We start from the raw sequence: 16,546 nt of genomic DNA, 5'->3' as shown, positions 1-16,546 counted from the left end.
TGGCTATCCAATAAAAAAAGATAGAAGCTATTTGTAATAAATGCTCCAAATAATGTCACAAAAATGTCACATGCAGATCCCCCGAAGTCATCATGTTGACGTGTTAGCTGTGTTTCGAATAATTATTAATTTGAGCTCACTTTTAACCACTTTGCTACCTGCAGCAAGCCTGAACAATCCAAGCCTAGTTGCATTAAATCCGTTTGTTTTGGTGCTCGTAGTGCTCGCATGGAGGAAGGAAACAACTGCTCGTGTTTGCTGGTGTTCGGTCGTGTGCTAGAATTTGCTCGTGCTATCGGTGCAACCTGCCCACGTTACGTTACATCATGCCGACAGCATCCTTCACCCTTCACGACAGGCAGCTTTTTTGAGCACCCTATCATGGGATGAATTTGAAGACATGCATTGATTTCAACGGGAGCGCGATATTCCAAAGCCTCGAAGGAACTTACGTGAGCGTGGTACCCTTCAACATCGGCGCCAACAACAACATAGTGTTCAACAGGATTTTTAGATTCTAGAAAGAGAATTTCGGAGAGCTGCAGTTAGCCCTCCTAATTCCAAATGAGGTCATCAGTGCGCAGCGTGTCAGGGTCTCCGGCTCCGAGGCACCTTGGCGCAGCTCGATTTTTACTTCGGTCATCTACTCTACGATATGACAAGTGGCTTGATCTGCAAGCTCTTCAGCGATTCTCCGAGGTAAGTAGCGCATGGTGTGGTGGCTGTGGTGGCTTGACGGTTACAAGCCAAATTATTGATAGCAGTGCTTTCTGTGTCAAATAAATATGCCCGCCGAAACATGTAAAGCAAAGCTGACTGGCTGTGGCGTTTCAGTAGTCATCTTTGAATGCGAATTAGCGCTAATCCTGAGGTTCAGAGCTTATCAAAACAGTCTAACACTTGTGCGACCGCTTATAGCGCTTTCAAATTTGAAAAAAAAAAAAAAAAAAAAAAAGGCCGGAGCGGATTTCAAGCGATAAATTCCTTGTGAGAAGCGGGGCGGGATGTCGTATCATCCCGCGTTCACACTGCTACGCACTCTCGCGCTACTCATTGCACATCATCCCCATCAGCTTCCATGTGTGCATAAACGCTACCGAGCCTTCTACTCGATATAACTACGTCAAAACCCTACCATTTTGTAGTCGAAAGGCACCAGCGCTCATGCTCCTAGGGATGATGGCATGGGACCAATGCTCTCTGGCGCGTAACGACGTTGTGTCGTTTCTAGCAGGCGAGCAGTTTTGGCTACTGTAAAACATAATATACATTAACGATTGCAGTTGACTCGTGCCCAGTCACCGAACGTCTGCTGTAATCATTGATCTTTTTTTTTTTTTTTTTTTTAACGTCAATTAACTTAGGCACACTTGTGCAAAGGCATATATATATACCCCTGCTCTCCAACTCGGTTGTAGAGCTTTGGGAAGGTGCTCTCTTGTCGACATCGAATTTAGTGAAACTGTTTAACGTCCCGAATGCAACCAGTGCTATGCTGCTTTTCGATCTTGCCTACTAGCACAGCATAAGGTCATCAACATAAACACTAGCACACTTACAAGTCAATATTTTTTTTTATTAAATTAGGGAAGTCCACGGAAACACAAACTGAGAAATACGCAAAAGGTTGTTATCAGCACAAGTTATTTTTTAATTTGCTTCATGTATTAGAAATACTCAACACAGAAATTTCATAAGATTTTATGCAATAATTTAAACAATGTAAGCAATTTTGGATTTGGCCCTTATCGATATGAAAATCTATATTTGACCCTACTTTGACTGAAGGAAATTTTTTTCAGAGTCGTTTCTAGTCTCTTTGTGAAAATAATACCTGTAAACGATCATACTGTGAATACAGCTGATGAAGAGTTGTAATATTCATTGTCACACAATCAGCAGCACTGATTTGCTCTAAAGTGAGCAAATAAATGCTTAGTGGGCTTCTGCTTCAAGCAAAGATGTGAGGCTATTTTCTGTTGGTAGAAATTAGTTGGAATGTGTTTAATGAAGAGCTATTTTAATTCAGTGCACCATTGTATTGCCGGGGAATGGTAGATGCACATAGGATGCAAAGCGACAAGACAGCGGCAAATATTGTCGTTTCTTGCCAGTTTCGGCTATTTGCTTATGTTGCTAAATACAGAAAGCCGCTGCCAACAGGCTAAACTGAATGTAGTCTTTTATAAGTTATTTTGCTAGCTTTATGCACAAACTGCTTCGTCTGCTGCAGGCCTATGTTCCCAGTGTTTTTATCTTCTGGCTTCAGATTTTCCTGTGATCTCTTCGTATCCTAGACAGTGATAAGGAAGTAGTTATGGAGAAGCCATAATTGAATTTACACTCGCAGTAGTCCACCCTATCATGCTAAAGCTGAGAAAGAAAGCTGTCAAGAATAAAATAGATTTGGCTCATTTCCATCTGCACATCAGCAGAATCTGGCTCATTTTTGATTTGGCACATGATTTCTGTGAAATTCCTGGTCTTTATTTACATCCTTATTGTCTCAAACCGTTTGCAAAAGTGAGATGTATATATGATCTTTCAAAAAAAAAAAAAAAGAAAATAACATAGTGTAGGTTTCTGAATTTCGCTTGCTTTGAAAAAAAAAAAAAATCAAGTGTCGATGATAGTGTTGAAAAAATCCGGGAGCACTGCGGAATCTACACTGCAGAAATGTGAAAATCTAAGCGTTGCTGGTGCACACGGTGCATCACGTTTGCTCTCATCATTATGAATTAAATGCACCGTCATTATCATTGCTAATGTCATCACTGCTAATTCCAACTTCATTGTCATCGCTACTATCATCCTTACAGTAAACAAGGAGAATTTTGATGTGTATTTCAAGATCCCGAACGTTGCACAGTTGGCTAAAGCACTCGGATGGGGATGCGAGGGATAGAGGTTCGGCTCCCAGAGAAAACAGGATTTTAATTTTTTCTGATGGCATCATCATGACGTCATTTGATTGACAGCTATAGTGTGACCAAACAAACAAATGCCGACAGTATGAGCCATTAAAGATTTTCACCTTAAAATTGATGGGCCTGTACGAGGTAACGCTAGTGAACTCTTCCAAAAGCAATGCAATAAGTATTATGCTACGGCACAGTAAAGAAGGTGCACACTGAAAGATTATTTTCTCATGACCACTTTATAGGGACTTTATAAGCGATCGTTGCTTGCAGCCGCTCCAATTTTTCCTCCTCAGGCGGTGCATGCAAAGGAAGGCCCTTGTGCTCAACTGCTGGGGTTTCATCATGGCACAGCAAGGCAAATTTGCCGACCGTCTGTGGCTCAGAAGGAGGACTTCTCTGGGCACAAGTGGAGCCTGTGCCGAAATATCAGGCACTAATGTGTACCAATGCCATAGTCTGCCAGTGGGCCATTTAAAGGCAGACGTCACGATGCAGGTAAGCCTGTTCAGTCATGTCTTCATTGCAGTAACTAGCTGTAATATGTTTTTCATATTCAGGGGAGTGCATTTCCAATTTAAAGCCTAACATCTCTGCTGCGAAAATTCCACAAGTACCTTTATATTTTTTGAGTTGGTTTTTGGGAAAGGGTACTCAATGACCCACCTCATGAAAAACAGCATTTCATCTGTAAAGAAACGTGGCACTTAAGTATGTGATGCAAGATTGTGTTAGCATGTGGCATTTTATAAATTTGTAGGAAAAAATTGTATCTAAAAACTTGCAACTGTAATTACATCTCATTATACAAAAAGAAGAGGCACCTGTGTAGACCCGCATTGGTTATATTTTTAATTCTTGCTATCTTTTAGGGATCCTCAAGGAGACGGTGCACTTTGAGAACCTGCAGAAGATCACTATGGGTCATAAATATGTGATCTATAGTGATGCAGCCTACCCCCGATGGCCTCTACTCTACAAGCTGTTTGGAGGTGCCGTACTGCAACCTCATCATGTTGCCTTCAACAAGGCAATTAGCAGTGTTAGGAAAGCTGTAGAGGGGGGTTTGGCAGCGTAGCATGGGATTTTGCTTTTATTGACTATTTCAAGAACCAAACTTTGAGATGGTAACAGGTAGGGCGCATGTATAAAGTTGCGCAATGAACTGCCGAACATCTTTGTACAGCTGTCATGTGTCTATCTACTTTGTCTTGTGTCTGCCTCAGTTGGTCAATACCTTGTGCCTTTTCAGACATAAGTGTCGGCCTACGTCCTGCGGTCAAAAAATTTGGAACATCTTTTTTTTTTTTTTTTTAGGCTGCCTTTCTCAGTAAAATATGGACAAGCATGGCAAGCAGTGACCTTCATAGTTGAGGCATTTGACAACAGTCGCAGAATTCATCTCTGTATTCCTTACAGCAATAATTGCAGCATGCAGTGGTGCATATCTTGTAAATAGGGTAAGTGCTCTAGGAAACTTGGACATCAGAAACAAGTGGACAGGAGGCTTGCAGACTCACAACTGGATTTTACTAAGTAACGATGACATATATAAAGTGCACAAAACCACATGCTCAACGCTATACTTTTGCTTGCTCTATATATGTCCTCTTTCGGTTAGTAAAATACAGTTGTGAGCCTGTGTACGTCCATGTCCACTTCTGTTTCTGTTGTCCGCGTTTTCTAGAACAGTTACTCCATTTCCAAGATGAGCATCACTGCATGCAACAATGCTACCCAAAGATTTATGCTGTTCATTTGTTGACGCTGTTATGCCGAGATGCAGCTTTATGAATTTTTTTTTTATGCGAGATGCAGCAATATTTATCTCGATTGATTGCAGCAGTGCATGACTACTTTCTCGTTCTCGTTTCACAGTGTTCAACATGACATGGTGTGTGCGTGGTGGCATTTAGGGTGGCGTGTGATAGTGTTCGTGTTCAAATGCAGGGGTTTTTGCCCGAGTGTTGTGTGCAGCGATATGACAGCTTCAGTTTGCCATCTCGCTACTTGGCGAATTGAAAGGACGCGATGACTTTGGTTCGGCATTGTCTCCCATGCTCCTTTGACTGCGTGACCGTCTACCGGTGGACACCTGACAGCTGTGCTCCGGACCAACGGCTTCACTTGTTCCCAACGCTGACTTCGAACTGTTAGTGGCACGAGATGCTTGTGACCGCAAATATGCACTAGACCACCAGTCTGAACGCTGTACATGAGTTGTGCCACGTGGGCCGTCTCTAGTGTTTCACCCGAACGGTTGTGTATGCATTTGTGTATTGTCTAGATTAAGGAAAGGTGGCATCTGAGTTATAAAAGTGTCTGTATGTGTGAAGTGCCATCTGCTTTGGCGAACGAGGTGGCGAACCACCACAGCTTGTCTTCGTCAGGCCGTCTGACGGCTTCAGTGAGAACCTGTGCTACCAGATGCAAAAAGTGATGATGCCATTTTATGGTTTTTCACTTCATGCCGCTAATTCACAGCTCATATAATTATTGATCGCATGTACTGCTAGAGTCATTATTCAGAGTTTTCTGTACACTACTGAATTAATTGTACTCTCATTGAGCTGTCATGTTGTCATCATGCCCGAGACGCTTTGCATTGTAGCCCCATCCAGTAGTGCAGCCAGAGCTCGAGTTTTACCAACGTTGGCATCAATGAATGCCGCAGATGCCCTCTCCCTCTGTTTCCGCACTCTTCTTTTTTTTTTTTTTTTTCATAAACTAAAGTCTCCTTTGAATCTTCTAGATTTTAACCCTGCAAAACTGTGTGTAGTCAGGCCAAAGCTATCACGCATATCTTTCTTTTTTTTTGCAGCTGTGGGTTTCGTGGACCCTGAAAATCACTTCGTGAGCCCTTATTTGAGAAACACTGACCTATGATATGTTTTTAGCAATTACCACTATGTGACGGGACATTTTGAATTTCTTTTGGTGAAGTGGTGACCACAGGCCACTAACAGTGTTTTCAACGTTGTAGCTGAGGCTCACTTGAGAGAGGTTGCGCACATATCTTTTTTTTTCGAGTCATTGCATATGTTTACAATTCTCACAATGCAAATATTTCTTAAAATATGCAATTTAAAATTTGCAGATAATTTTGGACCTGTATTTGCAAAACTGTAGCCTTAGCTACTTATGCACCATAAAATGCAAGAACAGAAACACACCGACAGCATTTGTGTTGCAAAAATGTATTTGGGATTTATTTGACAAAGTGAACATGGTCGAGAGAGTTTTGGAGAAAATAAACTGGTGCTATATGCAATGTGATATAGTGCCAACATAAATAACTTTCATTCTTTCATCAGCGCAATCAGCATCTTGTCAACTGATTGCTAAGATTTCACCAGCTGATCTCCACATGTCCATCTTCACACGGGGCAGTGTTCGTCACCATGTGCTGCATAAAACATCCGTGTTGTATTCTTCTACCTTCCTGGAATGAAAAGGTGCAGTGTTCACAGAAATTACTGTAAAATTAAAGCTGTTATGAGAAAGCTGGAGGTTGTTTAATATTGCTCTCCAGCTTGTATTGCAGTGAATAACTACGCACATGATTATTCGTGAAATGTCTGGGCATATGGCATACCCCTATATCATGGCACAGAAGTGCAGCAGTCTCCTCTTGTGAATGCACCTATCGGGGGTGGAATTGCCACTCCATTTGCTCCATTCTGCTCCCAAACTGCTTTTCCTGCTCTATCCTGCTCCAAAATGCAGTATTGCTCCAAAACTGCTCCAAATTGGCTGTTTTAATGTTCTACCATCAAATTTAGTGCAACACGCAAACAATGTCTTTGCACCAGTGGCAAAGATATAACGCATCTAGCACTGGGCTTAATACAAACGAAACTTTTGTAAGGGAAGGAAGCATGTGGCATAATAAATATTTGTTTGCAAGTAAATTTAATATGAGTCACTGGCGATTGGAGATAATTGCAAAAAAAATGCACTGTGCATGTGACGTAGCACCTCCTCTCAGCCTTTTGAATCGCCGGTGGAGGGAGAAGCAAGAGCAGCAAGCGAAGCAGATAGGCGCAAACTACCGTGAGTCGTTCGGAAGGAAACTTGTCCGACTGGAAAAACCACATGAGTTATTCTAATGGTTGTGGTCTAAGAACAAGCAGGCACCTATCGAGCCTCTTTTTCAGTAACAAGCTTGTTGGGCCTACGGCAGACAAAATCATACTTGAATCGTTACGGGTTGGTACTCCAAAGATGTCACTCACTAGGAAGCGTCTCAAGAGTGTTGGAAAGCCATACAGGGCCTATTGCCAAGATTTAAAAAATGAGCCCCAGCATTGCTCAAGCAAAGAATGATAAAACTATTGGAAGGAGGTAGTGAAGTAAAAATGCTGAAGGATGAAAAGGCTACCCTTCAGTGCCATCTACATTTCCTGAAGGCACTACTGACCACTGCTCAGGAATTTATCAGCACAGGCATAGGATCAAAAAGGGATATGCACAAGATAGAGAGCAGAAATGTCATGTCCATTAATCTGAGTTCCAAATTAGTGGCATTGCTTGAGTGCATTGAAGTGGTAAACTAGCAAATGCGTTAGGTCACAAGGTCACACTAGGTGTTCAGTTATAAAGTACACCAGCAAGCATTTTGTTTGCTGCTAGTCTGTTTCAAGTTGTTGGCCGTTGTCTTGTCAGAAATGAGTGCGAAGTTGGAGAGGCATTGAACTTGCATAAAAAGGAAGAGCTCATCTTTTTCTGTCAGAAAGAGAAAAACAATTACTACAATTATCAGAGGCATTTGACCTTAGGAACCTGCTCCAAAACTCTTGTCTCATTGCTCCAAAACTCTTGTCTCGCTGCTCCCAAAGCTGCTCCAAAATGCTTGAGCCTGCTTCCACCCCTGACCTATGTATCAGACCCATTGATGACTGTCTTTAGTGGTAATGGCACATACCCACGGCGGGGAATAGGCCATGGTATATAGCAAGTACAAAAGGTTCATGGACAAGCAATTGGGTATTTTGATAATTACGAATCTTAAACTAGAATTTCATGAAAAAAAAGAAAGGAAAAGAAAAGGCAGTGAATTCTCATTGTAGCAATCTACCTGGTGTGATTATATAGTTGTGAACAGAATTGCACACAGGTTGTAGGGTATATCCTTTGGCACTTGCCCCCGAAGGAGAGGAGAATAAACACAAATAGCATGCCTGAGTAATCACCATTTGAACGATCTAACAGTCACTAACAGTGTTTCACAAGGAAGCCTGCTTTGGCCACTGTTGTTGAAAGTGTTCATCAAAGACATTGCCCACATTGACATATCCATTAAATTTGTCGTACATATATAGGGTGGATCTGGTACATATGATATGGGCATGTCCAGAAATCTAAAATATAAATCGAGAGACAAAACATAATTTTGGGAAACTACTGTCGAGCTCACGCCCTGAAACTCTGCTAGGTCTAATCCGACTAGCTGACGTCACCCATGTCCAAGGACTCCAGGCCGTCATCTTAGCGGATAAGTTGACACCTATCTTGCACCTGTTGGATATTTACTAGTTTTGCCACCACCACATGCAGATGACTGTTCTATTATGACGGGCACTGATGCAGACACGTTGACAAAGCAAAGCAAAGCCTTCCTGTTAACATTATTGTTGTGGTTTCAATCAAACAAACTTAATATAAATTGTTCAAAGACAACGCTGATTATTTTTCCAGAAAAAAAATTTTTTTTTAATCGTGCTGTCAGCAATGAGAGCCGGAACATTACAATTGTAGGCTCGCAGAGAATACTAAGTGTCACGTTCAACAGCAATCTATACTGGGACTTGCCTGTTGCTGGCATATGCAAAAGATTTTCCATGGTATTTGATGTTATTCTATGTCAGTGAACGCTGCTTCTGATGCACATTGAAAACAAATTGAATCATTTTTTCACATCAACCAATGCATTAAGACCACAGTGGAGGGTGGAGTAAACAATAATAGAATTTTGCCATCCTTTTCTTGAGGATAAACAAAATTCACCAAATGGGTAATTGCGGTAGAAATGTTTCTATAAAATATTACTTCTGAGCTTTTGCGTTGATTATGCACATGCACAGCAGCATGCTGCAATGACCTAAGAGCTGGAAATGCATCACACGTCCAGGCAAACATCACACAAAAGTGTGAAGCCGCAAAAAGAAAAAGCATGTGGGAACTTCCCACGCTTTGCCCGATGATGAATACATTCTGGAGAGGGGTGCCTGAGGCCACACCGCACAGGAAGATACGGTGGCTGTTTGGGAGAAGGGACATGGCCATAAAACCATTACACTGATCCATTAGGAGTTGAGTTCTACAGATGCTGTTTTGATCCGCTGTATGTGACATCAGACATGCCCTGTGTTTTTCTGGCAGACAGACTCCTTGTTTGACTATTGCAACGCTATCGAAGTGAAAAAGGAAGTTTCTATGTCTCCTCGCCTGTTCCCAAGGTATGACTGCAGGAACATTGCTTACCAATACTGTTTGATTGACTGGCTGACTGACCCGAAGAGATGTGCCGTGCTTTTTTGGCCAAAGTTCTGTGAGAGGGCTGGATTGATTGTTTAAAGGTTTCTTGTCGAGTAAAAAAAAAAACAATACTGGCCCTGGGCAAGAGGCTCAATAGTCTATCATTGCTATGAACTTGCTTTTGACCTTTTGCTGTTAAGACCTTTGAAGTATGTACATAAGTCTGCAGAAGTGCAATCAAATTTCATTGTTTTTGTTCTCTCATCTTCGAAATGTCATTCTTCTCTCAAACCGAAGACTCAGTCATGCCACCAAATGGAGTGTAGGTTCAAAACAGTGAGACAAGCATAACAATACACAAAGCATTGCGATGGTCTCGTGAGTGTGCACCATGAACATGAAAACTTGTGAATAATTTGTTTTCCTACTCATTTATTTCATTTATCGCTGCTTTCATAGGCCATTGCATTTTGTATAATGCACTGTTGCTGCTGCTGGTCCATGCATAGTTTTGGCATGAATGCAAAAGCTAACAACTAGGTTCTAGTGCAGTTGTACTAAGCAGTCTTGACTTTTAAACTATAGTAAGTTGTTAAGGCATTGAGATAAATAAAACTTTTTACAAATTGGTGCTGCTCAAAATAACGTAAATATGTCCTCACCCCTCAAGGGCACTGACTGCAGGCTTGGTGTTGACGGCAGCGGCTCCACACTGTGCAGACTTGTGGCTATGCCATGGAAGCAAGCAAACAAATGAAAGAAATAATTATTTCTGCAGCCATGAGATCTTGGGCTGTTTTCCGGTGCATAACAACATGCACGAGCTTACTTTAGCACTCTGGCTACACTTTGTACACTGCAGTAAGAGAATCAAGACTGAACATTGCAGTGCTTTGTAAATAGCTGTAACATGTTCAACAAGAACATTGAAGAAAGTAATATAAGAAGTGTTGTCGCTTACTATTCCGGGAGTTGTCATGATTGCTTTCATCATCATGAGTCTCTCTGGGCACCATGTCATTCAGGCACTTGCAGGCTCATTTTCATCTGAAAGGGAATAACCATATGAGACACAGATGATTGGTAATTAACTTGCCAACATAATACAGGATCTAATTGTGCAGCTGAAAGTTGCGCCAGGACACTAGAAAAGTGCCACGACGCAGACACTGTTGCCTTCATTCAATGCAATGGTCCTTAACAAGGATCCTTTTTTAATTTTCAGGTGTTTTTATAACACAATGAGCAAACCAGTTCAGCCTCTGCGACTTGTAAATGCTAATAAGACTTCCAGTGCCTGAATGTTTTGTCCAACAGCATAAAATACTTCATTTCACGTGCTGACACAGGGACACAAGTTCATAAGCTTGGAGCAAAAAAAAAAAAATTAAATGACCTCTTGCAATATTTGGCTTTGGCACTGCATTCAGCATGTGCTGTTAGCTAATGGTGCCAGACAATTGTCTGAGAAGATAAAGTAAATCATCTTGCAAACAATTTTTATTTATTGTGGCTCCTGGTGGCTGTGCACATTTACATGCACAGGTAAACAAAAGCAGCTACACGACGTGTATTAATTATGCAACTCGAGCCATGCTTAGCAAAAATGCTGAAATATCATGTATCTAATTCGCACAACGTAAGTGGCTTTTTACTTTGCGCTGCTATTCCCCAGCAATCGACTAGGCGGTGTACAGACGGGCGGGTCGTATGTATCGTGGGAAAGCATCATCCACCACCACTCCTACTCGGAGCGCACGCGATCGGCAGGCGCCGAGTCACTGCCATTCCGAGCTACTCGAAAGTGCCGTTTTCGTCACATATGATAATTGTTCCGCTCGGACAGTCCGCTGTCCAGTCAGATCGTCTGAACAGAGAAGGTAGTGGGTAGTGACTTACCAGAATCATTTTTTTTTTTTTTCTGACGCTGGCTGGCTTGCAAAGGCCTTTGCGAACGCCTTCATTGCGCAGCGGAGCGAGCGCTCGTTCGCCGTCGGCAGATCCCTAGAAATCGTTGCAACTTCTTTCGACGGCGCCTTCTCCCTGCGCTGTACAGTGTATGTACAGGATGGTGGCGATCTCGAGCTACTTGCTGGTCGTCCCCCGCACTGAAACGCTTGCGCATGATGTTTTTTTGGCACGGCCGGGGCAAGGGTATTACAGCATTTGATGACGCCAATGTGAAAACGGGAAAACTATGTGGCCCGTTGCGCACAGCAGCACTCTACAAGCACTCGTAGCACCATCCCATCGGCGCTTGGCTTAGCTTGGCGGCTTGGCTCCATGGCTGCTGAAATCTCGTGAGATCTCGAGAGATTACGGCAAGCTGGACGTCACGCGGCATACGTCTCCGGAGTACGTCTCCAGCGCCTGTACGTATCGGCAGTTTTCACGCATGCGCAGTAGGCGTCCGGTACGTCTACGTCTGTACGTCTCCGGGAGACGTAATACGTCTCCGGTAAGCTAAATCTCTCTACTATCGTGTCTCCCTCTGCGAATACACTTCCGGATACCAACCTCTGTGCGTTGAAGCGAAGCTGCGTGGGCAGGTAAGACGAAGGCCGTGGAGAACTCGAGCCGACCATATTACCCGCAAAGCATTATCCGTCGCGCCTGTACTTAAGCAAGAAGGAGCCTTTTCACTCACTGGGATCGAGTTAAACCAGTCGGTTCATCTCATTTACGCCGAAGGCCGCGATTACGACACGCCGGGAAGCGGCACGCAATTATAAGCCGTGATTTCGTGTCCGCGAATAAGGATCGCCCCGTCATAAAAACCGTACAGATGTTCCTTTCTTTTTTCTTTTTGAACGGAAATGCCGCATACTAGCTACGAAGCTCGGCTCTTGATAAGTTCACCTGATCGGACTGAGAGCGCGAGCAAGCACCGCAGTCATTCGAAATTCCAAGTCAATTAATTATGGTTGATATGCGCGCTCGGAATAAAACAACTTGGAGAAACTTAATGTTGTCTGGGACGAGGAAGAAGAAGCGGGCAGGGGCGTGGGCAGGAACAGAACACTGCCGCAACAGTTCGCCGTCAAGAACACACTCGCAGGACAAACAGAGCCTATAGCTTCAGCGTCCTCGTAGTTCACTACACCAGCACAACATCTTTGTCGTCTCGAGACTGCGTACCGTAATTTTTTTTTTCGGAAAAAAAAAAAAAAAAAAAACAGCCATGTGTACGCATGCCCGCCCGAAGAGTGCCGAATAAGCCGACTCCAATCGGAAGACTAGCAATGAGCGTGCTGCAATACGGAAATCGAAAAATCGGCTCGTAATAATCATCACCCATAACTACGCAATACTACCCATAACTACACTCCAATATGGCGCTCGGCGTGCTTCACAAGATACGCGATCGGCAAGATCCGCACTGATTTCGACCACTCTTTTGCGCTTCTTCACCGCACATCGCAATCTCGAACCTCCCCCGTGGAAGTGCAAGCCGCCGCGATCCGGACAACAACCGAATCGAACCCGAGGCCTCGACAGCGGAACGCCATCTATTTCGGCGATTGCTTCTGATCATTGCAGCTTTATAATGATGCTGGTGGACCACGTGGATGATGTCGTCAATGGGTGCGTGCTGAGCTTAGTGGATGCAAGACACAAATGTCACGGTTATGCCAAGCGGGGATTTGTGAATTGCTTTTAAGCATTCCGTAAAGACGAAGAACATTCTTGTAACGTCCAGCGGACGCGAGATCGTTCGCGTCCAGCGCCTTAAGCCTTATTGGAGAGCTTTAAAATGGGGGCACACTATCTGTTACGGAAATAGAGTAATTAGCGGAGCGCGAGTGCGCATGCTCGGAGTATAATCACCGCACCTCTCGCCTATTCATCGCAGCACACCGCGCGTGCGATTATGATGCTGCCACCAGGGTGGCTCCTCCGGGGGCAATTGTGAAGACCTTCTGTACGTTATCTTCAGCGGCACTGCTATTGCTTCGCCTGCTCGGTGCTCAGCTTGACTAACCCAGTATACTTATAATCCATCTTACGCTGCATGTTGTAGTCACAGTCTTGAAAATTGTACTGAGTCAAGGACAATCCAATTTACAGAACTCGCCAAAGACACATTGGCCCCGCGATCGATTCACCAACAGATTCCCTGCTTGTTCGCATCGCATTCCGAAAGTGGGCGAATCGACGGCTCGAAGCCATTGCCACCTTGCCAAGTTCGGCAAACTAATTAGTCTCGAATCAGCCTTCGAGACATGAAACAAGCAGCACGGATTCGGCGACTAAAACACACACACACACACACACACACACACACACACACACACACACACACACACACACACACACACACACACACACACACACACACACACACACACACACACACACACACACACACACACACACACACACACACACACACACACACACACACACGCGCGCGCGCGCACGCACGCACGCACACACACACACACAAATTCTGGGTAATCAGTCGCCAGCAATAAATGCTACACGGCCATCTTTGTCCTCGGAGCCCACACACATTCAGTGAAAGGTCGTTTAAGCGACCAACAGCGCCATTTCTCCTCGTAAAGCTGCAAAGATTCAAAAGAGTCGTAGCGAGTACTATACTCTCCACTATACGGCGCAGGAACGTACGAGCGTGTGGAGGTTCCCTCACCACCACCGCACTCGATCAAGTATAGCGTGAGCAGCGCTGTATCAGTAGTCGCGTAGCAACAGCGCGCATCAGTATTCGAAAGTGACGACACTCGCGTAATGGTGAACGGCCACACAACTCCAATCCCGCGTGTCCGCGCAGCTGTGCCGCTGATACTGCTTCAATACATATGACGGATCGTTTGGAGAGGAGGCGTGCCCGCGTGTTTGCGCTGTGTTCGACGCGCGTCGAGAAGATCTACGAGGACAGGGCGAACGAGCGGGGCACATTCCGGTCCTATATAGCGAGTTTTATACATTCCGAAAGTGTACAGCTACAGTGCACAAGTTCTAATAAAAAATACGCAGAAGCAATGGCACCCAGATACTAACTTACGAAATTTGCAGCTTTTAGACCACGACTGCTCTATGGTTCGCACACTATTGAGACATCGAGGAATTGAGAGCAATCCAAAAACATCACTGTGTACCTGCTAACACTTCAGGCATAATCAATCACTCTATATTTTGTTGTTGTTTTAATGTATTTGACAGTATACAGAAAGGTGTTCATTATGAAAAACCACAATGTAAACTGAACAGTGTGCATTTTCGCTTCGCCTATGTTTTATGGGCAGAATACCTAGCGCTCCTGACAGAGAGGAATAACGGGTGGCTGGCTCCTTGTCAGGCTTTAGTCTCCCCGCTTGGCAACTGTAACAGTGTTATCTGAATAAGATACTTTCACTCCGACGCGCATACACAAAACAAGCAAACAACCTTAAAAACCAAGGAAAGCATGGATGAGGACGAGGAAGCACCACAAAGTGCAATAAAAAAGAAATTGTTGAGGCTTAACTATTCTAAACTTAGATGCCCAATAAGAGCACTGTTTTGCTTGGTTACGTTTGCTGTTGCCTCCACGCATGTCAAAGACCAAGGAACAAAGGTGATTACCAATCGATGGGGTAATTGGTCCAAGCAATGTTAAGCGGCCTACTTAACACTAAACCAAACTGTTGCTTTCAAGGCCAAATTGTACCACCCGGTGACCTTGGCCAACCCATAGAGCGCCCGCTCCAAAACAGGCGTAATACCCGACAGCAGCGGAGATTTGGCTTGGTTTGGTTTGGTTCGTTTTGGAGCGACTCAGGCAATGACGCCGTAGTGGAGCATTCCGGAAATGTCAACCACCTGGGAATCTTTAACCTGCATCGACATCGCACAGCACACGGACGTCATACCACAAGTATCACTGCTTTTAAATTATTATTCGAGCAATTTCCTCGCCTAATGAAATTTAAAAAAAAAAAGATAGTTCAGTTCTCACAGTTATGCGGACACACAAAAAGCCGTTTTTCACAGAAGGGCCATTGCACCGGTGAACCACTCAACTGCAGCAACGAAAGAGAACGCCACGCCTTCGCCCCAGACGGCATAGTGCGAGAGTTCCGGGTAAACAGGCGCTGACTCGCACAGAAAACGAGCGTCTTTTGCCTTTCTTCTCGACCCAGCAACCCTCAATCCTTTCTCCTTCTCGCAAGGAAGGAATATTTGTTAAATAAATCGGTTTACAGGCAAGAAAGTATCTCACACTTGAAAGAAAGAAAGAAAGAAAGAAAGAAAGAAAGAAAGAAAGAAAGAAAGAAAGAAAGAAAGAAAGAAAGAAAGAAAGAGAAGCCGTAGTGGAAGGCTACGGAGTAATTCCGACCACCTTGCGATTTTTAACGTGCACCGACATCGCATAGGACACTGACGCCTCTCCGTTTCGATGGGGGCTAAACGAAAGAGGCGTGGACGAGGTAAAGTGAAATCTTAGGTTACCGCTCCTTTCCTTCCCTCCAGAGACACGAGGCAACAAGATCGCAGCGCTTGGGATCCGATCCCGCCACCAGGAGCAGAATGACTCGGCCACTACGGCGGGCGAGAGGCGGACGAGTGAACTCTACTCCTGTACGATGGTCGGCCGAAAAGCTGCATTACTGTATACAGTGCATAACATCCAGGCTTTGGCCTACGGGATCCGCATAGTACGCAGACCCGGCGGCGTTTTCCCAAGGCTTTACTGCTTTTGTGATGCGCTCATAGTTGCGACTAGGCCGAGCGGCAACCGAGTCACGCGCGCGCTTTGTTCTTCCGCCGTTTCGCCCGGTCCTCTCTCAGCCGCCGTCCGCAGTGGCAGCAACAGCACAACAGAATAAGCTCACGGAACGGACAGGGCCGCTGCGATAACAATGCGTCAGCGCAAGTACACCCGGAAACAGTGCGGAAAGGACGCCAGCGTGGAAAGGGGAAAAAAAATATACGCGGCATGCTAGAACCTACGCAAGTGCCACGAATAGTTTCTGCGTACCATGCTCCGTAGTAGTCTTGGGCGCTTGTAAGTTGTCTTCGTTTGGAAAACAACTCAGCATCCTCCCGAACTACAGCGCTAGCGTCAATCGGCGCCTCCGTGGAGTGCGCGCATGGCATCCACGCTTCGTCGAAGAGCACTGCGCGCTTGAATGAAATCCCACGGTGGC

General features: G+C 44.5%; 2 protein-coding genes and 1 long non-coding RNA gene across 4 annotated transcripts in view; 1 reads left to right on the top strand and 2 right to left on the bottom strand.

Moving 5' to 3' along the window:
* Gprk1 (G protein-coupled receptor kinase 1) overlaps positions 1-16,546 on the bottom strand; it is a 144,965-nt gene that overhangs the window by 91,446 nt on the left and 36,973 nt on the right. The window lies entirely within an intron of this gene.
* Positions 205-4,259, top strand: LOC146195333 (uncharacterized). Its single transcript, XM_084597776.1, has 3 exons — positions 205-699; positions 3,215-3,416; positions 3,791-4,259. The coding sequence occupies exons 1-3, from the start codon at positions 656-658 to the stop codon at positions 3,854-3,856; spliced, it is 312 nt and encodes a 103-aa protein (XP_084453902.1). The 5' UTR covers positions 205-655; the 3' UTR covers positions 3,857-4,259.
* Positions 6,020-11,755, bottom strand: LOC146195332 (uncharacterized). 2 transcript variants are annotated; one of them, XR_014705998.1, is made up of 4 exons: positions 11,295-11,755; positions 10,357-10,442; positions 10,058-10,123; positions 6,020-6,360 (listed from the first exon to the last, which is right to left on the bottom strand). It is a non-coding gene; the product is annotated as an uncharacterized LOC146195332 (long non-coding RNA). The 2 variants fall into 2 exon arrangements; XR_014705997.1 differs by lacking the exon at positions 11,295-11,755 and having other exon boundaries at positions 10,357-11,210.

Source organism: Amblyomma maculatum, chromosome 3 (genome assembly GCF_055883805.1).
Source record: "Amblyomma maculatum isolate TAMU_Amacu chromosome 3, ASM5588380v1, whole genome shotgun sequence".
Lineage (NCBI taxonomy): Eukaryota > Metazoa > Arthropoda > Arachnida > Ixodida > Ixodidae > Amblyomma > Amblyomma maculatum.
The sequence above is the reverse complement of the archived record's forward strand: the minus strand, read 5'-3'. Positions and strand labels throughout refer to the sequence as shown.

Excerpts from the sequence above, each read along its gene's own strand:
- LOC146195333 (XM_084597776.1), top strand. The coding sequence starts at position 656 with ATGACAAGTGGCTTGATCTGCAAGCTCTTCAGCGATTCTCCGAG. Across the intron at positions 700-3,214 it reads CTCTTCAGCGATTCTCCGAG|GCGGTGCATGCAAAGGAAGG; the intron begins GTAAGTAGCGCA and ends TTTCCTCCTCAG. Across the intron at positions 3,417-3,790 it reads AGGCAGACGTCACGATGCAG|GGATCCTCAAGGAGACGGTG; the intron begins GTAAGCCTGTTC and ends GCTATCTTTTAG.